The 26,103-nt window shown below is 47.2% G+C and overlaps 2 protein-coding genes across 3 annotated transcripts; one reads left to right on the plus strand and one right to left on the minus strand.

The window, feature by feature from the left end:
- Window positions 1-1,050: 1,050 nt before the first annotated feature.
- On the minus strand, window positions 1,051-11,270 carry LOC149359098 (uncharacterized). Of its 2 annotated transcripts, XM_089568975.1 has the most exons (6): window positions 10,961-11,269; window positions 7,896-7,975; window positions 7,143-7,226; window positions 4,269-4,301; window positions 3,203-3,256; window positions 1,051-1,137 (listed from the first exon to the last, which is right to left on the minus strand). In XM_089568975.1, exons 1-6 carry the CDS (start codon window positions 11,109-11,111, stop codon window positions 1,108-1,110), a joined length of 432 nt encoding a protein of 143 aa, XP_089425101.1. In that variant the 5' UTR covers window positions 11,112-11,269; the 3' UTR covers window positions 1,051-1,107. The 2 variants fall into 2 exon arrangements, with proteins under 2 accessions (XP_089425101.1, XP_089425103.1); XM_089568977.1 differs by lacking the exon at window positions 7,143-7,226 and having other exon boundaries at window positions 10,961-11,270.
- A 4,536-nt stretch (window positions 11,271-15,806) lies between these two features.
- LOC149359099 (uncharacterized) lies at window positions 15,807-26,085 on the plus strand. Its single transcript, XM_089567610.1, has 3 exons — window positions 15,807-15,828; window positions 16,265-16,448; window positions 25,725-26,085. Exons 1-3 carry the CDS (start codon window positions 15,807-15,809, stop codon window positions 26,083-26,085), a joined length of 567 nt encoding a protein of 188 aa, XP_089423736.1.
- Window positions 26,086-26,103: the final 18 nt, after the last annotated feature.

Genomic DNA, 26,103 nt, shown 5'->3' on the forward strand with positions numbered 1-26,103 from the left:
ATGTCATCTAGAGCGCACTGTATAATTCACCTCACCCCCCGTCTTTTTTTTTTTGTTCCTCCTCCCCTCACTGTACATACCCCATTCCACATCGAGACGATGTTTGCTTTCGCGGGGGGGAATAATGCCACGCGCCTAACGCGCCGCGTGGCCTCCGCGCTGAGTCGAAGACGACGACGAAGCGGCAGTGGGCTCTCGTGGCGCGCTGTTCTGTTCTGTGTCGTGGAAGCTGGCTCCATAATTAAAAAAGGGCTCCCAGTCTTGGGTTCTTCTCGACGTCTACCTTCACGGCTCTTCTGGTCGTGACAATATATTCGGGAGAGCAGTAGCGTAGCTAGAATCAAAATTCAGGAATAAATACTTTCCCAAAGCTTTTTCGTTGTCGAGTACTACGGCTACACTGGTTGCGAATGAGATTTAAGGAGCAAAGTCAAGTAATATTCTTACGTCCTGATTCCTGGAAGTGCTTTCTGCTGACGCTCGCAACGTTCAATATTTCTTGTTCGAAACCATAAAAGCTGGAAATGAAATTTTATTTAAAAGGCGCACTTCAACTATGCTTTCAGTATGAACAGATGACGGTGTACGAGTTTATTCATATCTCGTTTCGTGAATCAAAGGCGTCGAATATGCAGGGCTGGGTGTGATTGTTCTGATGTGATCTGCACTTCCTTCGATTTGTAAACTGGAAAGGAAATTATTTTTCTTTCGTGCAGATCAATCTTCGTTACAGACACAGTGCGTGCGAGCCTTTATGCATAAACCGCAAAATTGAAGTACGTCTCCAGAACTTAATGGCTTCCAGACCATGTTAAGATAGAGTAATTTGAGGCGAATTTCTGTGGTCCTAATTATACGAGAAAATGAATGATTGCATCAGTAGCAAACATTTGCCAAAAGTAATCTTGCAGTCCCCCTGCAACTCTTATTACAACCAAGTATTCTCTAAGAATCCTTGAAAGATATTTCCTAATTTTCTGAGTTAATAACGCCATTTGGTTTGAATTTTCTTCTCCTACCATGCTACGCGCGGTGCTTGCAGGTCAGCACTATGCAGAAATCTCCTTTATTCATGAATTCTCCTCGTCTTCAAGCTGGGTCCTGAAGTCATTCCTTAGAATTTTCCATCGCGCATTGCTGCAAGGAGAAGAGAAAAACTATCCATCAGCCAGGTACCCTGAGAAGTAATAACTTGTAATCCTGTCGCACCAGTATTAAATTTGCAATCTGATATATTTACAACCCGTCCAGCTTAACAAAAGAATCATGAGAGTGTCCAGGAGCATAATATAATTTTTCTCAAAGCTCTGCAGAGAAAGCTAGCATAGGCTTTGCGAACTCGAGAGCCCACACATAGCGCTGCCGCTCATGTGATTCATACGAACTATGCGAACAATCACGCATTTAAGAAATTCACAAAATAATTTACGACTTCAGCACGCTTTCGCAACCTAACTGCTTAAATACATAAATGAATAAGCAAATAACTAGCTAAATAGGAATAAATAAAGATAGAGGTCGAAATTAAAATTATACTTTCATTCATGATGCTGAATACAGATATGCTAGACTCCTACAAACCGCCGCGGTGGCTCAGTGGTTACGGCGCTCGGCTGCTGACCCGAAAGACGCGGGTTCGATCCCGGCCGCGGCGGCTGAATTTCTTGAAGGCGAAATTCTAGAGGCCCGTGTGCTGTGCGATGTCAGTGCACGTTAAAGAACCCCAGGTGGTCGAAATTTCCGGAGCCCTTCACTACGGCGTCTCTCATAGCCTCAGTCGTTTTGGGACGTTAAACCCCAATAAACCAACCCTACAAACCGAAACTGGAGACCAGCACCGCAGAGACGAAGTAGCGCAGTTTTTGACGCCTATTTAGTTCCCTGTTCTGTAGGTCACGCTCAGTGAACAATAGCGAGGTAGACTCAGAAGATTTAGCAAGCGAAATGAGAAACAAAATAATTGATTATGTTATGAATGATATGCGAGGAGCTGGAACATTTACCTCGCATCTCAAGAGGACGTGCTTTCACTTTATGCGTTTCGATGGAGGCGAATCGCAAACGGCAGCCTTGTGCTGCGCGATATCACCGCACGTTAAAGACACCCAGGTGGTTGAAATTAATCCGAAGACCTCCACTACGGTACCTCTTCCTTCCAGTACTCTCCCAGTCCCTCCTTTATTCTTTCTCTTACGGCGTGGTTCAGGTGTCCACCGAGATGTGAGACATACTGCGCCATTTCCTTTCCCCAAAACCAATTTTTTTGATTGATGCGCAAAACATTCGGAAGTCTCAGTAGTGCAGTGCGCCGAGACAGCCGAGAAGTCATTGTAATACAAGTGATAGTTTGTAGTAGTAATACAAGTAGTATGGTTTAGGGGGGTTGAACTCCCAAAGCGACTAATAAAAGTAGTAGTATGAGGGGGAATAGTAGTGGTGGTAGTAGTAGCAGTGGCAGAAGTTATTAGAATAGGAGTTGGAGGAGAAATTCTAGAGGCTCGTGTGCTGTGCGCTGTCAGTGCACGTTAAAGAACCCCAGGTGGTCGAAATTTCCGGAGCCCTTCACTACGGCGTCTCTCATAGCCTGAGTCGCTTTGGGACGTTAAACGCCATAAACAAACAAACAAACAAACAAACAAACAAACAAACAAACAAACAAACAAACAAACAAACAAACAAACAAACAGAATAGGAGTGGTGGTAGTGATAGTAGTAGTAGTAGTAATACCAGTAGTTGTAGTAGTGGGGACAGTAGAGTAGTGGTGGTAGTAGCAGCAGTAGCAGAGTAATGAGGATAGTAGAGATTGTAGTAGCAGTATACTAATGGCAGTAGAAGTAATAGTAATGGTAGTAGTCTAGTGGTAGTAGCAGCAGAATTAGTAATAGTAGCAATGATGATAGTCGCCGTGTATGTATAGTAGCAGTAGTAGTGAAAACAATAGTGCTAGTAGTAGTAGCTGTAATAACAGTAACAGCAGTAATGGTAATAGTAGAGGCAGTAGTAGCAACATTAGTGATATCAGTGATGGTAATAGTCGTAGTGTCAGTAATCGCAACAGCAGTAGCCGTAGTGATAGTGGGAATAGTAGTGGTCGTAGTAGTAGAGTAGAAGTGGTAGTATGGATAGTAGTAGGGATGGTAGTAGCAGTAATAACCACACTATCTGGCACTAATCCTAGGCAAGCGCAGCAAATGTGCTTACTTGAGCGGCCGTTAGTACCGGCAAGTGTTCGCTATTTTCTTTTCCCAGGGATTCCTAGAACACAAGAGGACAGATTTAGCAAAGCCCCCTGCAAGCGCTCATAATTCCGAACACGTACAGCAGAAAGCAAGGCACCGAATGCGTTTACGTGAAGAGCAATAAATCCTGAGTGCAGGCTAACATAAGCATAGAAAACATCTAGTTATCTGAGAAAGCACACGTGTGCTTGACGTCAAGAACCTGATGATCGCATCATTTAGCTCCATAGCATGTTACATATCAAACGCTGTTATTTAAAAAAAAAATGGCATGGTAAATACTTGGAAGTTTAACTCGAGAGCAGATAAGCACAGCGCCACAAAAGTAGATTAAGGTGTTTGCACCGTTAGATACCCGAACAACAGGATCTCCTCATGAAGCTGCAGTACCCACTGAGACAGTGTGTATAAGGTGTTTCAGGAAGGACATAAGTTATTTTAAAACTTATGAGGTCTTTTTGAAATAAAAATATGGTTTTTGCGGCATGGTATCACCAGTGCTGGCGGGCACCAAGAGACCGGTAAATCGTTTTCACTAGTAAGATTGTTAACTAATTTCTAATAATTAAGTTCTAACTATTAGAGTTTGACGCATGGAAGCAATTAGATATTTGTAGCCGACCGTAAGTATTAGCCATATTGGATTTTACAATTTCGAAAACACGATTACCTCCGGCACTGTGACCCGAAAAAAATTAGTCCACATCGTGCCAAATAAGTGCGCATGTAGTAGTCATGTAGCGCTGGCAGGACAGAGAAGGTCACGTGGCACCGGTGCCGCTGAGTGACGTGATTTGATAGACGTCGTCTTGTGCGCGCTGCAGGTTTTAAAATATACGTAACGGGCTTCCCTGAAACGCCCGAAATTTAGCATGTGGGAGTGCATGTAGTGCATATGAGGTTGAAACATTTATGACTGTGTTCTGTTTTATGATTCTATGCGGCGTCGTAATCTTTTTGTTGAGTGCGTCAGGACAGCTCGCAAGCTGAAAGTGCAGTAAGCAAATATGCGCACAAATTTGTCTCACCAAAGTCGCAGGATCTGCCAAGCAGGTCCAGGCCTGGAGTGGTAAGAAAGAAAAAAAAGAACAGAGCGTCAGGAGTGCATCTCTTTTGAGCTGTGAATACCGGGATCAATTACTAGGCCAAAATTTTTTAGGGGTGATCAATTGGATTGATGCGGAGAACCTCGCCAATCTATTGCAGGTCTGATTCTGTTCCATGTCCGAGCACTACTGCAATGAGTCAATCCCGAACGAGAACTTGGGATGTTTGTATGTTTGCGGCGTTTGTTGATTTCTGCTTAATGAAAGTAATGAATAAAAAGAAATCAAATAAATATATACTAATGGGACCCAAACAAACCCACAGCGGTGCGAATAAACTAGCTTCGTAGTCCGCTGCACGAGAGCACTAAGACGTCGCTTTTTTTTTTAAATGGCATTTATTACAGTGGTGCAGCGTTCTATATACATGAACTATGTACAAACCATAAAGAAAAACAATCACAAATCAACACAATGCATAATACGACGCACCTAAACAGCCAAGCACGTGATAAGACGCAGCGCAGGGCATATCACTATTACAACATAATGCGATGCACCCGAGCAACACACCCTCGCGGTGTGCACTGCACATCTTCATATAATAATACTGCTATGAAACTCATATTCGCGCTTTGAACTATGAGGCAGTAGTGACAGGGAAATGTGTGCTGCATGTGTTGGCGTTGGCAACATTGCTGCACAAACGTGGCACTGAGCGTAGGCCGCCGGCGTACATTAGGTAAATTGGCACTGACGATGAAAAAGTTGAAGACGCGCATAACTGGCTCCCTGGGTCAGTGGGAACCTCAATCGAGCTTTTAGGTACGTGGCGGTGGTGTACACCTGGAAAAAAATCATAGCTTTCGCAGATTATTTTGTGCTTAGCAGTTCTAAACCGCAAACAGTTTTTTTCCAATTCCGACTACGCAACTATGCAAAATGTGTTACATTGTTAGGTTGCAGCGAGTCCTTATGTCACGGTTAACCGCTCCAGCAAGCCTAATTTTTGCATCTATATAACGAGTGTCCCAAAAATGACTGATGAATTTTGAAAATCAATAAAAAAGATAGACGGAATGAGATAGAATTATATTGTTTGCGGCCTTGCGCTTAGAAATCAGGAAATTTTATCCCTTCAAAATTCAAATTTAGTTTACATTTTCACCAACAGGTGGCGGGTATTTTCTTTGGAAACTGCGGCTCGTTTCAACAAAACTATGTTCCAGGCGGTGGAACTCTAACAGAATAAACACCCGCCGTTCTACGGAATAAACCATTTTGGTACAGCGGAATTGCGATCTCAATAGCACACGCTATCAGCTTGACGGCGAACTACGGAATGACGAGCTCAAATATGCCCCGTTTTAGCTATACCCGTTCTAGATCTATTGCGATTGAAATTCCGCTGTACCAAAATGGTTTATTTCGTTGAACAGCGGTTGTTTATTGTGTTAGAGTTCCACCGCATGGAACACAGTTTTGTTGAAACGAGGCGCAGTTTCTAAAGAAAATACCCGCCACCTGTTGGTGGAGATGTAAACTAAATTTGAATTTTCAAGGGATAAAATTTTATTATTTTCTAAGCGTAACGCCGCAAACAATACAATTCTATCTCATTCCGTCTTTTTTTAATTCATTTTCAAAATCCATCAGTCATTTTGGGACACCCTATCTTGCACGTAGGCCTGCTGTTGTCCGAGCGATTTTTCTTTGTCAGTTTCGTTTTTGCTTAGTCCTTCTTTCCCAGGTGTTTCCTCCTCTCCCTAGGTGGAGAGAGGAATTGGGGCAGAGGGAAAGGGGGAAAGTTGGCAGGTGAAGAGAGGCAAATGCCCCTAAATGCCACCTAGCAGGTGGACGCTTCCTACAAAGGCCTACGCCGACGCCGCCGGACAGTTTTCGTCTTCATGGCTCTCCTAATGCTACCGGATTAAAAACCTTTTTCCCCTCTGAGTGTGTTTTGCAATTGGTTGGCGGCTTTCTGGTTAGCCTATCGCGGTTGCTCTGTTGACTAGTCGGGTATCACTAACTAGCGTTTGTCTTTCGTGAGCCAATCAAGAAGCATTTTACAACGATTACTGTTAAGGACACGTTTCCTCCTTCTGCGGCATTGGCGTAACACCGCGCCGTGCTCATTGGTCAGCATGCAGTAACGTAATGCATGACGTCAGCGCAACGCGCCTCCCTGAGCGGTACGAACACATTGGCGTCGGGAACGACAGCACAGACACGCATCGTGCACTGTAGCAGAGAAGAAAAAAAAAAAAGTTGTTGAATTATCAGGATTATATTCTCCACAGTAAACAGTAATACTGTGTTGTCTTCTTGCTATTGTCCGTCATCTAGTTCACGCTGTTACACCCACAATGAATTACTACCAACTCGCCCAGCTGTCCATCCTTCTTCAATAATTGGAGGTCACTTTTATTCGCCTTTGTCCTGCAGTGGGCATAATCTTGATCATCATAACGTTTGTGGATTCACAGGAATAGCGTCCACATTTTTTTGTTAGTATAGAGAAATTAACTTTGTTATTGTTCTACAAACGACTGTCGTTCGCTTAGTTGCTACTAGCAGCCGCCGTGGGGGCTAAGTAACAATGGTTCTCGGCTCCGGGCCCGAAAAACGCGGGTTCAATCCCCGCTGCGGCGGTTCCATTTCGATTGAGGCAATATGCTAGAGGCCCGTGTGCTGTGCGATGTTTGTGCACGTTAAAGAATCCCATGTGGTCGACATTATCCGGAGTCCTCCACTACGGTGTCTCTGATAACCTTAGTCACTTTGGGACGTTAAACCATATAAAACCAAACCAAACCAAAGTTGTTTGCTAGCAGGACTCCTGTGCAGGTGGCTCACCTGTCCGAATTCACCGGACCTGGTGCAATCATGTGAGTAGTCTGGAAACGATCCCCCCAAGCGCTGCTTCACGCAGGGCACCTGCTGTAAGAAGAACGCATAAGTAAAGTTGTCGGTTAAATGCCCAATTCCTGTCGAAAAATACGACGCAGATTTTCTCTTCTCTTGGCGTGTTTCTCTTGTTTCGACAGTAATTTCTGGTGTTACAACAAGGTCTGATTCCAGAACTCTACACAAATAAGTGCAGTAACAACGGGAACAGCACACAGAAACGTCATTCCAGTTTAATCGTGAAAACGGACAGTGGCGGCCAAACCTTTATTTCCTATTTTTATCGTTTTAAGCTTAAAAATCTCCGTTTTAGTGAAAGTAGCAGCTTTGTTAATGAAACGCGGTAATCTACAGATTCAGGTCAACTTGAATTTATCTTCAGGGCTCCTTAAAAGTGCCAATAGCTGAGGCTGAAATTATGCTCGCTTTAACCACTCCATCGCGATCAACATCGGCTTGACATGACAGAACAGAAAACCTCCAACGCGAATTCCTCGCGCGCTATTATGTGGCCTCAGAAACAGACCAGTGTCATCGGATTACTTCCTGGTCAAAATAAATCTTACTCAGGTATGAACAGATCTAGTTTAACACACGGTATGTACACTGCACCATGTACGCTTCCGTCCACAGGCACAATTCCTGCTGAGTGCTGTGCACAGAGTGTATATAGTACACGTGCAGTAGCGGTTGGAAGCTTACCGAGAAGTCGTCCCAGTGTTGTTCAAGAATGTCCAAGTAACGGAGCAGGGCCATCATTTTTGAAACGCAATTCTTCATGACTAAGTGAAGAAAAAAGTGGTATCACATTACTTGCTTGCCGATTGACAAGCGCGACGGCAATGCAGAATAAAAATGCACAGGCGATCATACGACTGTGATGCGACAAATCTGCAATGGCAGTTATTTGTTGTACTACATTTCGCTTTTGCACTCATCTTCTTCCCACTGCGTCTATGGATGTGACATGCGCTTAAATTTTTTGTTCCACTTTCACAAAGGCAAATGCAATTGTCCGAATCCAGCCCTGTTCACGGTTGCCTTTAGAAGGTGCCCTATTGGCGCTAAGCTGAAGAGTTTAATATATGCTGGCCCTCTGTGGTCAGCATTGCACTGTACTATGTTTTATTTCTTCATAGTGAATATACACTCAATGTTTTAATACAAACACCAGAAACACTTTCCGGTATGTTGGACTCATCGGTCAATCAACGATTGTGGAAAAAAAAAAGCCCGAAGTGCAATTCTAATGCTCTTGCTCTTAAAGAAATGGCATCGCCTTTGACCGCTATACTGGAAGTATTACATACACGTTCATGCGGTACTTCATGCACCTGGTTGTGTTGTAAGTGTCCTGATTCAGATTTTGAAAGCGACGTTCAAGCTACGTTTCAGGCCGCTTCGTGAACAGCGCCCATAGGTACAGCAGTGTTGACGTCGCGCTTGCGTCAACACCAGCCACACCTGCTCGATCCAGTGCAGCGCTTTCGGTCGCCATAGCTGGAGTGCCCTGGGCGCTTGCGTACTTTTCGCCCATGCTGCCCTCGACAGCTTCGTGCTGATATACGCCAATTCGCCTTTCTGATGAGATGTGGCGCAGTTTCTGGGCTCGCTCCTTCGTGTGCTGGATCCTAAGCGCCCAAATTTGTACGGGTGGTGAAAGGATTGGGGGGTTAAAGACAAGAGGAGATTTGAAACAGCTACCTGGCTGAAACATTTGAAAGCATAGATATCTGGAAGAAAAAAAAAATGGCTGGTAAAAGAGGCAGGGTGTTTTAAAGGCAAGGGGAGATGGACACGCTTGGATGGAAAATGGATGGATTCTGGGGAAAGCTTGCAAAAGTCTGGGTGGAAGAAAATAAGAATGTGTGCCATTAAATACGAAACAGATCTGAGGATTGCGTCTAATACACGGGCGAAAAAAAAAGAAAGAAAAAAACATGTTCAGTGAACGGAGTAGGGGTTTTAGAAGCAAGTCGAGATTTTAAACGTAGCTCTGGGCCAGGCTTCCGGATGTATGGGCGAAAGGAAGATTATGTCTGATAAAAGGGTGACGGTTCTCGGGGGTAGTAGATATTTGAAACATAGCTCTTGGGGCAGGTGGGCTTTTAGATATCTGGTGTTAGAAAAGAAGAAATATTGGCGGAAAAGGGGCATAGGTTTTAGAGGCAAGCGTAGAATTGAAACATAGGAGGGGGGGAGGGGGGGCTTTCATATACCTAAGGGAAAGAAAAGAAACAAATCTACATCAAGATGAACTACCAACTCGCCCAAACGGAAGTCTTAAAGAAACAAATAAGGCGGGTGATAGGAACAGGAGCTTCTAAGTGTGAAAAAATATGCGAAACGACGTCTTGCCTTAAGGCGCGTTCACGCACCCGTCCGAGTTTTCAGTTACGGCCAAAAACGCGTGGATCACTGGCCCGTTTCTGTTAGCTGCTTTGGCGTTGCTTGAAACAGCTGCTTGCCTCGTCTTTAGCAGCGAAGATAAAAGATAAATAAACTTTTTAATAATGTGTCGGAAGAGAAGAGCATTAAAAATTATCAGTTGAATCAGACTATTTTACTCCATCATTATCCCCATCATCAGCCCCACTAAATCTACTGCAGGGCAAATTCCTCTCTCACGTCTCTTCAGTTAACCCTGTCCTTTGCCAGCTGCGGCCACCGAGTCCCCGCAAACTTAATCTCATCCGCCCAGCTAACTTTCTGTCGCCTCCTGCTACGCTTGTCTTCTCTTGGAATCCACTCCGTTACCCTTAAGGATCAGCGGTTATCTTACCTTCGCAATACATGCCCTGCCCAAGCCCATTTCTTCATCTTGATTTCGACTAGGATGTCATTAACCCGGGTTTGGACCTTCACCCATTCTGGCCGCTTCCGGTCTCTTAACGTTACACCTATCATTTTTCTTTCCATAGCTCGCTTCGTTGTCCTTAATTTAAGCTGAACCCTTTTCGTTAGCCTCCACGCTTATGCCCCGTGGGTGAGTACCGGTAAGATACAGCTTTTGTATACTTTTCTCTTGAGGGGATATTGGTAAACTGCCATTCATGACATGGGAGAACCGGCCAAATGTGCTCCATCTCATTCTTATTCTTCTAGTTATTTCCATCTCATTTACTTACGCGTTCCTCATAGCCATAGTCGCTTTGGGATGTTAAACCCATTCCAATTCCAATTCCAACTCTCATTCATTTACTTCATTATACTGCATTCAACGAATAGGATGCAGGGCACTAGCGGCTTGTTTGAATGTGGTCAAAAAATGTCTTTTTTTAGCACCTTTCAATGTGCAATTTGAAGTTAAAGTGATCAATTTCACGAAACTTACTCCACAGTCCAAGCAAGTTTGGCAAGAAAAGAAAGGGGGGCCGATATGACGCTCCAATGTGTCCCTTGTACCATCGTCAGTACGCTTAACACCGAACACTCGATTGGGCGTCATGCACTAATATTACAGCCCCTGAGCGCTGCGCGTTGGGTCCGAGACCATGCTGCACGGTGTGTTTGCGGCCATCGGAGACGGCTAGTGCCCTGCTTACACCCTAATATTGTTTCAGACTCAGAGACGCTAATGTCAGTGGAAGACATGCGCTGGAGCGTTCGTCGTGTTAAGCGTGCTGACTGCGGTACGTGTGTGTTTGAGTATATGCGCAATGCTAGCGCGCTGCGACTCCCCCCCCCCCCATTTTTTTTTTTCCGAGCGCGATTACGACAGATAGAGCCAGCGCGAGCACAGAGTCAGCCGCCGCGTGCCCGCATACCTTTCCGGCACTGAGGCGTCAACTTGGCGGGGTTGATGTTGGTGAGGCCCTTGCGGAAGTCGGCGAAGCTGACTATCGCATCGCCATCTGCGATGGAAAGAGCGCACAGCAGCGCTAACATCAGAGCGAGGCCTAACGTGGCAGCCCGCATCCCGAGCCTGCTAGAAGGTCTTGTAGTCTACTTAAATATGCGCCCGTGTCTTCAGCGATTCTGGCATTTACCACGGCGCTTCTGGCTCATCTCGCAGCGAGGGACCCCCATTCATACCGTTTTCAGGCGACCACGTGAACGCACAATGTGGACGGAATGACTGACTGCGCAGTTCCAACAGCGCAGTCGCCATACACGCCATGCACTTTTCCCTATGTACGCAGCTTGTAGTGTAGAGCGTGAAAGTGCTTGAAGACAGGCTGGCACATACGCTTCTCCTCACAAATTGCGAGGAAGCTTGATAATGGTAGTCGCGTGAAATATGCATACGACCGTTGGCTGCCGATTGTCGTTGGGCGCTTCTGGGTCCGTGTCGCAGAGATGGTACGTTGTTTGATTAAGAAGCAGCGGCCCTTAATTATGACGCTGCTTTTCGCTTGCTCAGTTCTCATCGCCGGCTGTGTGAACAGTTGGTCGCATGGAACGGGTGCAAAGCGTGAGCTGACGCTACGCTTCCATCTCTGAATGTGCGAGGATACATTCGGAGAGGGTGCATAAAAAAAAATCGAAATGACTTGCTCTGAGCGCGGCTGAGCTTGGGGATTCTTAAAGGCGGAAGCGGAGTTTTCAAGGCCTACATTGCCGTTACTCTGGCGAAATACGGGGTTTACGTCGGCGTGTCTTAAATCGCGGTCGAGGAGCCAGCAAGGCTCACACATTATGATCAGTCAGATTAGAATTCACTTGTTTGAGCGTGAATGACAGGGAGTCAATCCTAACCACAGTGTTAGGCATATTGTGTGTGTTAAAGCTTTTAATTTGCTTATTTGCACTAGATAGAGTCACGCAAAGCCGTGGTGACAAATTTTGCACTAATGGTTGGTTTATGGTTTATGGGGTTTAACGTCCCAAAGCGACTAAGGCTATGAGAGACGCCGTAATGAAGGGCTCCGGAAATTTCGACCACCCGGGGTTCTTTAACGTGCACCGACATCGCACAGTACACGGGCCTCTAGAATTTCTCCTCCAAAGAAATTCTAGCCGCCGCGGCCGGGATCGAACCCGCGTCTTTTGGGTCAGCAGCCGAGCACCATAACCGCTGAGCCACCGCGGCGGCAAATTTTGCACTAATACCCTGTTACTTACGGCCTTTGGGAGATTGTAAAAATAAATAACCATGGTAGTCTTCTACGTAGACTTGAAGGCGCAAAAAGCGACGTTCAGCAAAAGCAATCTGAGGTGTATGCCCTTCCAAACGAAAAGCCTGAAGCACAATGGTCCTTTGCTAAGATCATTCACTTAAATCTCAGGCTTAAAGTCAGGCTCAGTCTCAGCAAGAAAAAACCGCAAAGGTCGTCTTGGCAGTGCGAACTGGCGGGGAGGTACAAATGCTAAATCAGACAGGAGCTTCTAGTAGCGTTGCGGTCACACAAGGCATTTTGGCCGAGATGCACTAGGCTGAAACTACCAGGGGTGGGAAAACTGCACTGGGCATAATTTTTGAATGTGTTGAATGATGAACAGTCCTAATTTAATAGCGATAGCACCCAATTACGACGCGCTAACATTAATCCTGCTCAGTTTATTGACGGCTATTGGCCTCCAGGTCTTAAAGAAAGAAGTCTTCCCGATTTTGCTTCTCGAAGAAGGTAGTCGATCAAACAAACAATATAAACAAAGAAAAACTTGGGAACGGGCTTAGGTATCGAACATTACCTCTGCCATAAAACGTGAAACAGAATCATTCTGAATAATGCCAGATGAACGCTCAACTCTTGCATTGTTCTGAATGATCACAAAGTGAACAAGGCAGGGAAAACCTCAGTGTGCTTTCCAACGTTTCGACAAGAGAACTTGTTCTCGTCAGGACAAAGCGTTCATCATTGGCAGGGTTTAAACAGGGTCATCCCTCCGCGGAGGAGAGCCCGGTGTGGGTGAGGAGGGTGTGAAGTGGGAATGGCGTTAGAATGTTCACTCTCCCCGTCCATTCACTCTTGTCGAAACATTGGCTAGCACCCTGAGGTATTCCCTACCTTGTTCACTTCGTGATTATCAAGAACCACCTGACCAACATCCCTGAACCATTGTTTGGTTGGGAAGGTGAACATAATAAAACATCATATGAAACATGACTTTACTGCCTTGCCTTTGCTTTTTAATTTATACTCTCCATTAACTGAAAACCAAATATATCCCAGCAGTCAAATGCGAAAGTGCCTGAGTATTCGTACAGATGGCAGATTTCAACGCGATAGCCTTATGGCTCGCGTTCTGCAGAAAACCTGGCGTCGTCAGCCTCGGCGTTTTCTCTTTGAGCGAAAAATCCACGGAGAAGCAGGCTAGGTGGGCCACCTAGGCCACGTGACCCTGTGACGTCATTAAAACCTACCGATCGGATTGTGAGCTAACTGACCGCCTGGCAGGGGGTAGTTGAATCAATATTGATCGGTCTAGAATAGGAACCTGGGTCACACAAGCCCCACCGGTGGCAGCACCTGCCACCGCAGGGCAGGGGTGCATCCCTTAACTGCTCCACCCCTGCGGCAGGAGGGGTATGAGGACTGCCAGGGACCTATGAATGTAAATTCCAGAATGACCAATTTCGCATATACGGACATTAACCCAATAACGCTCTCGCCTCATACCCTTATGGCGGGGCTTAAGTGTCCACTCGAATTTCTTTTACCTTCGACAGGATATGCCCAGCTGACTCGGGGCTCTCGGTGAGGCATCTCGTTCCGTTGAGTTTACCGAGCTTTGCTCAGCTCTTCTGATCGCTCTGCGAGCTACCAAACATCCTCGAAGGTTTTGCCGGTCCCCACCTGAGAGGCAGAAAATGGAGCAATGTGCCTTCACATGGCAAAGTGGGGCAGGCATCCCGCCCTGAAAGACAGGGGACTTCCCCTTCCCTGCAGGATAGAGGTATAGAGTATTGAAAAAGCGCAGCTTGTTGGACCAGTCGGTGCATGGTAAGTAGAAAACCAACAGAAAGGACGCGTTCACAAGGAGGAGAAGTACACAGGACAACGTTGTCCTGTGTACTTCTACTCCTTGTGAACGCGTCCTTTCCGCTGGTTTTCTACTTACTAGGTATAGAGGAAACATCGGCCTCGAACTTAGATGTCCACCTCCGAATGGTAAGCGCAGTGCCGCGCGTGCTCGCGACTCGTTGGTCTGAGAAGCGCTGAACTCCTCCGAATTTCGCTGTTCAGGCGCATTGGAAATTCACTCCGTCTTCTTTTTCTCTTTTCTACAAATATGGCTTATCGTTTAGCTCGACTAAGGCCGACTGATTGAAGGCGAGTGGTCTGACGGTGGACCTCTTTGCTGCTTCAACACCAGAGAGCGTGGAGGAGGAAATCGCGTGCACGTACCGTTCGTGCATCGTTCATCGCCCCTTGCTGTTCGCGAAAGCAGGCTTGAATTTCTCTGCGAAAAGAAAATAATAGGCTATGCCAAAGGTGTCTGTACTGGATGTTGCTTCCGTTAGGGGGAAAAGCGGGCAAATGCTATTGGAATTAAGGGGTAATTACTCATTAGTATACAGCTTTCAGTGGAAGAAAATTCGTCCTTGTCCAGGATTTGAACCCTAGACCACTGCTTATTCGGAGAAGTTGTTCCACCAACTGAGCTAATCGGACAGATGGAAGGGTGAGACCGAGTTTATCAACAACTCGATAAACAAAACTTCAACAAATTTATCGATAAGCGACTGTCGCGGACAGGTGGTGGTGCCAGGTTCGATTCCCGGACAAGGACGAATTTTTTCATAACGAAGTCTCTGAAAAAGTTGTACGGCTCTCTTTTTTAGCCATATATCTACACTTCAATAGATACTAATGAATAATTACTCCTTTTTTAAACCTACTCCACCTTGACGGATTCCCTTTAACATTACAGTAAATAATATTGCATGCACACTCATTTACTGCAAGGAGACCGACCAATTTCCTTCGTATTTTTTTCCGCAGTAAGAGGCAGCCTGCTTACTCTGAGTCAGAAGTAGTAGAAGACAATCACCAAAGGCTTAGGAGGCAGTCTGGACCTGTCCTATTTTTCAGCGTCAGCTTTAGAGCTTTGAGCTAGAAATCCTTCGAGGAAAAAGATGACACCCGAGTAACAGGACCGTGGAAGGCAAAATGTAGTCTTCATTCTTTCTTTTAGCTTTTTATCTCATGCATTCCATTCCCCATTTCTGAACTTATGCTTTATGGCAAACTGATAAAAAAAATGCGGGAGGTGTGCAGAGGGACGGCATCCATGACGTGAACGAAAAAAAAAACGACAATTAAATAGTGAGGGAGAACAAGAAGAAGAAAAAAAAAACGAACTTGCTATACAGCTACGTCACAACGAATGCAGGAGGACTCTGCGGCTACAATCGCATCATGTCAAACAACCTTTAGGCGGTCGAAATGGATCTACTTCGTTTGACTTTGTTGAAGTCTGTGTATCTGAGTTATGTGCTGCTTCTGGACACTTGCGATCGTAGTCAATGAACTGCAGCCCGAAGGCTGCAGTTCATTGACTACGATCGCAGTTCAGCTGAGCCACAAGATCTGTATGTAGCGCGTCCAGTACTTGCAGAGCGTTGTGTGCTGCTGGCGTGCGCAGGCTGGAAAGCACAGCACACACGGCATTCATGAAGGACATGAGCATCGCAATCACTTGCAGATCTTGGCCATGGTACGGGCCATGGCTTTTGTCTGGAGCCTTCGTAGGCGTTGGACACTGCGCTTTCGGCAACGTTCCCGGCCCAGTAGGCGTACAAGGCATCGGTATAGTGGTGGCCAAGTAATATCAGAGACAGCTGGCCCGGCGTCACCTGACGAAGCAAGACGCTCAGGAACGAGATTCGATAACTTAATAGCGACTCCGTTCTCGTTCATTACCCAACCGCAGTGGACTCTTTAGTTCTGAATAAATTTATTCATTAATTAATTCAACTGCTTCCAAAGCTCATCGGGCAGGCGCGCGCGAGGGCGGCCTGTGAGGAGAAGAAAGAAGAAGATGGAAGCTGCCAGCCCGGTCGGGGCAGCCTCTCCTCCGGCTGTTTCCCCGCCGCGTCTTCGAGGAAGAAAAGCGTCCATGTTCGCAACTATCGCTGGCGGGCTGGGGGTCGCCGTCGTCAGCCTCGTCTGGATGGCCCTCAGGCAGCTTCCCAAAGCGGGCGGGAAAAACGCCACCGACGAGCCCTTCTGCTGCCCTCGCGAGGCGGCCCAGCTGTTCGCCGTCATCGACAACAGCGTTTCGCCCTGCCGAGACTTCTTCGCGTACGTCTGCAAGAACGCCATCGAGGGACGCTACGTGCAGCAAGGAGTCGCCAACGACATACTGGTGAGCCGCAGCGACATCTCAGAGCTAGCATAACGCTGACCCATCACACTGGTCAAGTTTTTAACGACATAGGGTTTTAAATTAAGTCGTTCAGTGGACACTTAATGCATCCCTGAAACAGTGGTATAGCCAGAAATAATTTTCAGGGGGTGTTATGCGCTGGTAAAAAGAATAAAAAGAAAGAGAATGTGTGCTGAAGCAATACCGTAGTCATTTTTCTGCTTTAATAGAGCCGAAGAGAAGTAAAGAAAGCCGTAGGAGCAATGCAGAAGGGGAAAGCAACTGGTGAGGATCAGATAACAGCAGATTTGTTGAAGGATGGAGGAGAGATTGTGCTCGAAAAACTAGCCACCCTGTATACGCAATGCCCTGTGACCTCGAGCGTACCTAGAGCTTGAAGAAACGCTAACGTTATCTTAATTCATAAGAAAGGAGACGTCAAGGACTTGAAGAATTACAGACCGATCAGCTTACTTTCTGTTGCCTACAAGGTATTTACTAAGGTAATCGCTAATAGGGTCAGGACAGCCTTAGACTTCAATCAACCATATGAACAGGCAGGCTTTTGTAAAGGATACCCGACAATAGACCATATTCACGCAATCAATCAGGTGATTGAGAAAGGCTCAGAATATAACCAGCCCCTATATATAGCGTTCATTTATTACGAAAAAGCATTCGGTTCAGTAGAAACTTCAGCAGTCATGCAGGCATTGCGGAATCAGGGTGTCGAAGAGCATTATTTGAAAATATTGGAAGATATTTATAACGATTGCACAGCTGCCATAGTTCTCCATAAAGTCATCAATAAAATTCCAATAATGAAAGGTGTCAGGCAGGGAGACAGGATCTCGGCTGTGCTATTCACTGCCTGTTTACAGGAGGTATTCCGGGGCCTGAAATGGGAACAGTTGGGGATAACAGTTAGTGGAGAATACCTAAGTAATTTGCGATTCGCTGATGACATTGCCTTGCTGAGTCACACAGGACATGAACTGCAAAGCATGATCAATGAATTAGACAGGCAGAGCAGAACGGTGGGGCTAAAAATTGGCATGCAGAAAACCAAAGTAATGTTCAACACCTTAGCAAGGGAACAGCGGTTCGCAATTGGTAGTCAGGTGCTGGAAGTAGTAAGAGAATATGTCTATTTAAGGCAGGTAGTGACAGGTGATCCGGATCATGAGAGGGAAATAACTAGAAGCATAAGTGTGGGGTGGAGCGCATATGGCAGGTTCTCTCAGATCATGAATGGCAGTATACCAATATCTCTCAATAGAGAAGTATACAACAGCTGTATCCTACCGGTACTCACCTAGGGGGCAGAAACGGGGTGGCTAACAAAGAGGGTTCAGCTTAAGTTAAGGACAACGCAGCGAGCTATGGAAAGAAAAATGATAGGTGTAACGTTAAGAGATCGGAAGCGGGCGGAGTGGGTGAGAGAACAAACGCGCGTTAATGATATCCTAGTTGAAATCAAGAGGAAGAAATGGGCTTTGGCAGGGCATGTAATGTGAAGGCAAGATAACCGCTGGTCCTTAAGGGTAACGGAGTGGATTCCAAGAGAAGGTAAACATAGCAGGGGGTGACAGAAAGTTAGGTGGGTGGATAAGATTAAGAAATTTGCGGGAATACGGTGGCCGCAACTGGCGAAGGACAGTGTTAATTGGAGAGACATGGGAGAGGATTTTGCCCTGCAGTGGGCGTGATCAGGCTGATGAGGATGATGATGGTGATGACACAGGACTCCGACGACTTCATTCGTAAAGAACATTTATTTTCTCACACACACAAAAAGCACTCGCACGAAAAATAGTGACTATTTACAGTATCACAATACTCCTAATTTGCCGATTTCTCGAGCCACTTGCCGACGTAAAGTCCGATATCGTTGACGGAAACATTGCTGTCGATCAAAAAGAATGACGAGGCTGGCCGATCTTAAGGTTCCGCTAACATTAATGCTGAAGACGCTTGTGCCACCTATGTTGGGGTCGCCGGTGCTGCACTTGTAGTGGGTGTCGAATTCTCTTTTTTTCTCGAAGAAATTGTCCACTGTCAGCTTGGGTGATGTCTTTGAGCTCATTTCTAAAGCGCTAAGTACGGGCCTACATACACACACACAGGATAAGCACGAAATTGAAAGTATACCTATTTAAAAGGTGCAATGAAACGGCACAGTAGAAGTGAAAATCAAAAATTTGGTAGAGAGTTCACTTCATCGTCTACAAATCTGTATATTCGATGGGACTGTGAAAGGTTCGCTAAGCGGTTGATTAGCGAACCCTGTTGCCTTAATACTTTCGACCAGTGGTGTACAGGAGTGGCGGCAAGTTCTTAGGCCACAGGCACATATTCTGAGTCTCGCAGCGAAGCATTTAAGGCAGACACGAAGCTCAAAATTGTTAGAAGTTGATGGGAAGTCTTACTTATATCCGCTAACGCTTCTGAAATCAGAGCAATATGTAACTGCTATAAAAATTACTGACCATTTAGCGTGGTTAGGGCTAATGCGAATCAGGTGCGCTCGCACTTAGGTTTAGGTTTCGGTTCGAGGCTGGGTTGAAGAGTACAGTGCGATAGCGGTGTGTTCTGTTGCACAAGTGGAAGTTGATGAAGACGACGAAGTCCAAAACACGGAGCGAGAGACTGGCTGTGAAACACGCGGGATGTTCGGCTGCGGCGACGACGTAGGGGTCTAATTGAGATGCCAGTGCAGCTGATCTATTCACACTGCTGTGGGTTCGAAGCCCACAAGCGGCAATTGGGTATTTGCCATAAGTTTTTTCATAGTCGGCTATAAGGCCTGCTGACACGCCTATGCTGACAGCAGGCTATAAAGCCTACTACCCACAACACAGTGAGAAGGTTGTGACCCCCGACACCGTAAAGCCTGCTTAAAGGTTGCCCGCAACCCCTTGGACAGGTTGACACGTGCCCAACTTGTTAGGTGGGCCCCGTGTCGGTCAAACAAACATCGGCGAAATATGTGATTGGGAGTGTAGCGATAGCAGACTATTACCTTCTTTATACTGAGTAGTCAAATCGTATTTAGGTCGTTTTTTCGCTTGCGTGGAGAAATTAACACACACGTACCAGTCTCGCTGCCATTAGGGTACCACGTGAATCAAACTAATAGCACTTACTGATTATTTTTATTTTTATTTTTGGAATTTGAACTCCATAAAATGGGCTTTCATGCGGCTTGCCTAGCGCTAAAGTTTGTGCCTTTCGCAAGAGTGATTAAAACATGGCGCAAATGCAGACAGTGTGCGTACCATATTTCACAAGCGCCATGATGGGGCGCTCTTAGCGAACACGTAATAAAATTGCAAGCAGTTTCCAAGACGGTTTCTGCTGGGTGTTTTAGTTACACTTGGGTTGTAGGAGAACCACCCGTCTAGGCTTCATTATTCCCGCCATTCTCGTTTTAAAACGTTAGCTCTTCGTAGTTGGCGTCCGCAGCGTGACCTGCCACTTGCCGCCTGCCTTGGTTGGCAGGTGGCAAAGTTGAGAGAGGGAAATCCTCCTCCCCACTTAAAGGAAGAGCAGAGGTAAAGGAAGAGGAAGAAAGAGTACGAGGCGACAGGTGGCAATGTAGACAGGGAAATCCCCTCTCGCCTTTTAAAGGAGGTGAGTAAGAAGGCAACGGTAATACAGTGAGAGGTGGCAGTTGGCCTAGTGTCTTGCGTTCGCCTCGGCTGCGGAGATGGTTAGTTAGAAACCCACCAAAACCCCCTGCTGTCCGGACTAGTCCGGGTTAGCCTCCTGCTGTTAGACTTTTTGAGAAAAAAGAGAATATATTTGTGAAAAATTCTTCGTTCTCACATCCCAGCTTGCGCTCAGGCATTCGCGTTACTCACTCGTAACAATCGTGTAACTTTTGTTGTTCAGAAGTTTCATGGTTATAGTGATTTCTTGTTTTGACTCGTAATGATGCGTTCAGTTCAGTTCTGTTCATGATTAAATACGTGATTTATTGTTTTCACATCACGAATAATATAAGAATTCGCAAATTGAAGGGTTTAACGACCCGAAGCACACTTGGCTCTGCGCTGTGAGGGACGCCGTAGCGGAGGGCTCCGTAGTAATTCGGACCATATGTAGTTCATTACCTTGCGTCTGCATCGCACAGGGTGCGGGCGTTTTTGTATTTCGCCTCCATCGAAATACAGCCGCCGCGCCGGGGACCAGACCAGCGACTTTGAGATAAGCAGCCGAACGTCAAGCCACTGCGCCACCACGGAAGGTTATCGCGCGTTGTGTCCGGCCCAATGTGCATTTCTGCGAATATTGAAGAAAGCTACAGAGCTTCAGCAATGTGAATCAGACGTTTCATGTGATCACAGATAAACGAGGTTGCATGTCAGTGGTGTGAGGATTTATCAGTGTTCTTTGCTCTTCATTTTCTTCCCTGCTAGAATACTATCAGCGGAAACATCATCCGAGGCACCGAAATTTACGACTCGCAGGCTGCTACCGCTCTTCACTGGCTTTACTCATCATGCCTGAGGGAGCTCTGGCGGCCAGAACTACGTGCCAGAGACGCCACCGAAGCTGTTTTAGCAATCGGCGACACCAGATACCCGATGAGCTCCGCCGACATGCTCCGCTTTGTCCTAAAAGCACAGTTTCGATACAAACTGCCTTTTTTCTTTATGTTTATTTTCGACCCGGGCGACCAACTCCTCCTTGAAAACCAGCACGTGCCAGTTAATGAACTCGTGACTAGTTGCGGGGGCGTTTGCTCAGCCATCGCTATGTCGCTCGTTAATGCACATCTCCGAACCAACTACACCATCGCGGAGATAATCGAGTGGGAGGCTCCGTTCCTGACACAATACACTTCCTACAATTATGATAGTGTTACTTTAACAGAGCTCGGAAGCTCATTTGGTGGCCTAAATAGTTCGCTGCTGAAAGCCGTTTTTCATGAGTGTGACATTGACTACGACGACGAGAAAATCTTGGTCGTTGCCAAGGAGACCTCTCTCTCGAGAATACAGCGCCAGTGGAACATCTCAAATCAGCCGCTGTCCGTGGGGTACATGCTGATGTACCTCGCGCTGTATACCAATATCGCTATGCAGCGAGGCAGCGTTCTCGAGTCTCCCACGACAGAGAGCTGGAGCATCTGCAATTCCCATGCGTACGGCTACCAAGAACTATGGCGCGCCACGTACGTGACTGCCCTCACAAGTTCGGCTAAGAACGCGCAACTCCGCACTGTCTTCGAGGCGACTCGACGAGCTCTGGTCAACTACGAACCACTGCGCCATCTCATGGCGGCCGGAGGCAGCACACGAGAGTTCGAGGCCTTCGTCGGCAACTTTTCGCTCCTGCTTCCTGTCGACCTCATCGTTCGCGACGTCAGTGTGCCCAGCCTATCCGCTCAGGGGTTTATCCGCAACCACTTTCGGGCTGCGAGCTTCGAGTTCGAAGTGGGTGTGGCAAAATGGCGGCGCGGCATGCCCCTTCTCCGAGACGACCTGGAAGAAGGAGCGAGGGATAACCTTCTCTTTGTGAACGAGACCAGCATCTACGTGCCTGCTCCCGCATTCGGCCTGCTCAGCAACAACACAACCGACCCGCTGCTCGCCGACGCCCCCGTCATCGCCACCCGCATGGCAACCTTGATGTCGTACAGCGTTGCTTATGGAAGAACATGGTCGGAGGAAACACAGAAGGCCATCTCAATTTACAGGTAATCTCTGGAACATTGTGGTATAGATGGCTCGCGCGTGGCGTCAGGAACGCCGTGACGGTGGAGCCCTCGTTGTTTGCACGTTAAAGTCAGTATAGGCGGCGACCAAGTTCTCGCTGTGCTCCTTATTCGCTAACATAGTGGCTGATTTGACGTCGGTGCAAGCCGTCTATGGGCGCCTCGTGCATCTAACTCCGGTGCGAGCGCCTGGTAGCGGCCACCCGCGAAACTCCGCCACAGCTGTCAGTGTGCATGCAGCTTCTTTTCTTTGATCGCTAAGAGTGCGTGCAAAAATAACGAGAACTACTTTGTTGTGGTGTGCAGCATAAGGTACAACTTTCAGACACGAATTTTTAAAATATTTTTTATTTAAGCCTTTCTCGCCACACAGGTATTTGTGTGTTCTTGCTAATAATTTAGCGATATTCTTCCACCACAGACTGTTGAAATATTTTTCTCGAAGTACGAAACACCTCACCACGACCTTTATATAAGTAAACCGGATGGACGAGCTAAATTAGTGTTATTTGTTCTTAGAGTGAGAAAAAAAGGTGACGTTCTTGAATAAACAATAACATGCGGAACGATTCAGGAGGAGGAACCTATCAGGAAATTTGTGAAATTTTAGACGGTTTCCACCTAGCTTCCAACGCGTCATGGCTAAAAAACTTTTCGCCTCTTTGCCATTAAAATAACAAGGGCCCCTGGACGGTAACTGAGGGCAGAAGAGGTGAGCTTGTTTGGCAAAAGGGTTTGTTTCCACACGAAGCGTGTAAGTGAAATGACATCTGATGTCCTCTAAACACCTCAACGCATGACCACATCAATCCTCTCCGCACGCACTGAAAATTAAAAAAAAAACATTAATGATCCTAAACACTGCCGAGCGGTTCTGCTTTCGAGCTAATGAGGCGCAAGTGACTGACCCGTTTTGTCGTCTTCCACTTTTCGCTGACGAACCTGCGTTACTTTAAATATACTTTGTGCCAAGAAGGAAGTGTCCGCGCTCGTGTTTGGTTTGTGCATGAGTTGTAGTCTCGAACGCACAAGGCAACAACCATGGTGTGACTGCGCTTTCCAGCCACGCCAGCGCGGCACTTGCAGCTCGCAGCACTGATTCTTCGGCTGTTGTGGAACCTAAACGGCAATGCAGTGCTAACAGAAATCTGTGTGGCATCTCGAAGAGCGCACTTAAGCAGCCCTGTCGCACACTCATGGGTGGTAACACACACGTGACGGGCAGCGTCATTCTTTTATAACGCTGTAAAGATGAAAACAGAATCATCCCGTCTATGAACACCTCACATGCTTTCGCCAGGCCGGTTTGCAATGTCCATGCTTGCTAGACGAGACTGCTTCAGGAACACACACACCTTTCCTTTACTCATAACCCTCTCCCCCTTCACGCAAATCAGTTGCCACCGAGCAAGATTTTCGATTCAGGTAAAATGACAGTAGACATCCGTGTGGTCTGCTATATCGGGGCACGCTAAAGAACATCAGCTAATCGAAATCAAACCCGGAGCCTTTCCTTAAACTACTGCACTTCTTTCTTTTACCCTCCTTTCATTTCTTCTTTCATTCCTTCTCTCGGGGTGACATTGAAGTGCCCACACATTTTAACAAACCAAATTTTCGTTTTAACGAATGTATGCAGTTTACGCCTTGTACGAACGATACGGTGCGTTTCCTGTGCTCGTATCGTTTCGGGAGTTTCGACTGAATCCGATGCACTGTTGGGAGACTTCGGATGACGATGACAACAAACTGTTATTTCACTCCTACCTAAGCTCATATTATTACGGGGGGTTAGCCCAGCAGCAGACGGCACAGGCCACAATCAGAAAGCACACCGAGCCAAATCACTCCAGCACAAAGTCCTCGTCGTCGTCAGCTGCCTAGCGGCCAAACAACGTCGTCTTCGCCTAGCAACTATGCACCGTAACACTACCCCCCCCCCCCCCCCCCCTCCTCCGCCGGGCGGAAGGAAGCACAGTCCCTGGGCATCCTAAGGTGGGGAGTTTGAATGGTAGGGCTTGAGACGGCCAACGTGTACGAGCTGTGTGGAGGGAGCCGCACGAGGAGTGTGGGGTTGCAGGGGCGCGATTTCGTACGTCACATTGCTCAGTTGCCTCAACACGCGGTAAGGACCCACGTAACGAGGCAGCAACTTCTCACACAGGACCACACGACGCGCAGGGAGCCAGAGGAGTACGAGGGAGCCGGGAGGGTAATGGGCGTCACGGTGATGAAGGTCGTACCGTCGTTTCTGAGCGAGTTGTGAGGCGTCGAGGCGATCTCGAGCGATTTGGCGGGCGGCGTCAGCACGGGCAATGGCGTCACAAGCGTAACTGCTGGTAGAAGGGTCGTGAGGCAGGAGGCTGTCAAAGGGTAGCAACGGGTCGCGGCCAAAGAGCAGGTAGAAGGGGGAGTAGCCGGTGGTATCATGGCGTGTGGAATTGTAGGCGAACAAGAGCGGCGGAGGGGAGCAGGAGCTGCCAAGCGTCCAAACAACGTCGTCTTCGCCTAGCAACTATGCACCGTAAGAATATGGATACTGGCTGTCGGCAGTAACACAATCAACCGGCAACAATTAAATCCCTCTTAACTGCACCACGAAAACCATATATTCACCATTAGCATCGATCCAAGCCCGCCCCCACGGCTTCAAAGGAAAACTATATAGTTTCCTCAGAAGCTTCGCAGAAGTTTCCCCGGAATCGCACACGGGACCACCTTGTGCTCGGGTAATAGCTTATACAAGGGCCAGTTGACTAATCATGACTGAAATGTACGCGGTAATATAAACGCACACCACAAGCGCAAGCTCACTTGCCCTTTTGTCCTATTATGTCTTGTCTCCTAAATAGCGCGCACATTTCAAATAAGCCGGTCTGGGTCAGTTGCTCTGCCAATTGAGCTAATGACTAGCATATGGTAGGCAGAGGCCGAATATATCAACTCGACGAAGGAGCGGTGTTTGGTCCAGTGTACTTGAGGGAAATCTCCAACGTGGAGGTGACGTCACTTAGGGAGTAATTACTTCTTAGCATCCATCTGAGTGCAGTCGTACGGCTACAAAGGGAAGTTTCTCAGAAGCTTCTCAGTTGAAACATTTTTTCACGTCCGTGAATCGAAGCCTGCAACACCGCCTTTCCGGGGCGGTCGTTCTACCATCTCAGCAATCAGGATGGCTAGCAGGTTGCAGGGCAAAGCTAATTAGATTCAACTTAAAGCTGCGCGAAACACAGGACGTAGTGGAAGAAACAAGAGACGACACGAGCGCTCCAAGTGCGGACGCTGTTTAGTCCAGACTGTTTATGGGGATGGTTGTATTGGGTCGCCGTGGTTACCGTAGTTTGACAAAATTTGTCAAAGGCTTTGATGTTGTCTAGATTTATACTGCGCCGGCAGCCGCTTGCCATTAAAATCTCTGAATCGGGGTTGGTGAAAAAATCGAAAGATTGCGAGAACTTAACAAATCTAACCGCTCCAAAGCATTATGATGCAGCTCACGCACGCAACGCTGGACTAACCCCTGTTTCGCCTTGTTCCGTGTCAATTATTTCCAGCAAGTGCATGCGGAACTCGACATCAGGACGACGGGGTGTGTTCGGCTCGGGAGGTGTGGTCGCGTCAGCGATGGGCCTGCACATCGCCGCGGCCACTGTGGGGGCGTCCACATTTTCTTCGGGCGCCGTGACGGCCGACTGGTTCCAACTGAAGCCTGCCTGGAGTCTGTACCGGATGTCCAAGGCACAGTTCTTTTACGCCCGCTACGCCTACTTCCGGTGCAGCGCCGATAAGAGTTCCAGGCAGCTGGTGAATGAGCCCCTGAACCTAAGCCCCGACTTCGGCCTTGCCTTCCATTGCGCGGCAGAGAAGCACGCCACCAGCAGCATCGCGGCGTGTGTGAATGATACGCAGCGCTGAATGGATGTTTGACGGTAC

Source organism: Amblyomma mixtum, chromosome 2, assembly GCF_055824585.1.
Source record: "Amblyomma mixtum isolate Tamu chromosome 2, ASM5582458v1, whole genome shotgun sequence".
NCBI lineage: Eukaryota > Metazoa > Arthropoda > Arachnida > Ixodida > Ixodidae > Amblyomma > Amblyomma mixtum.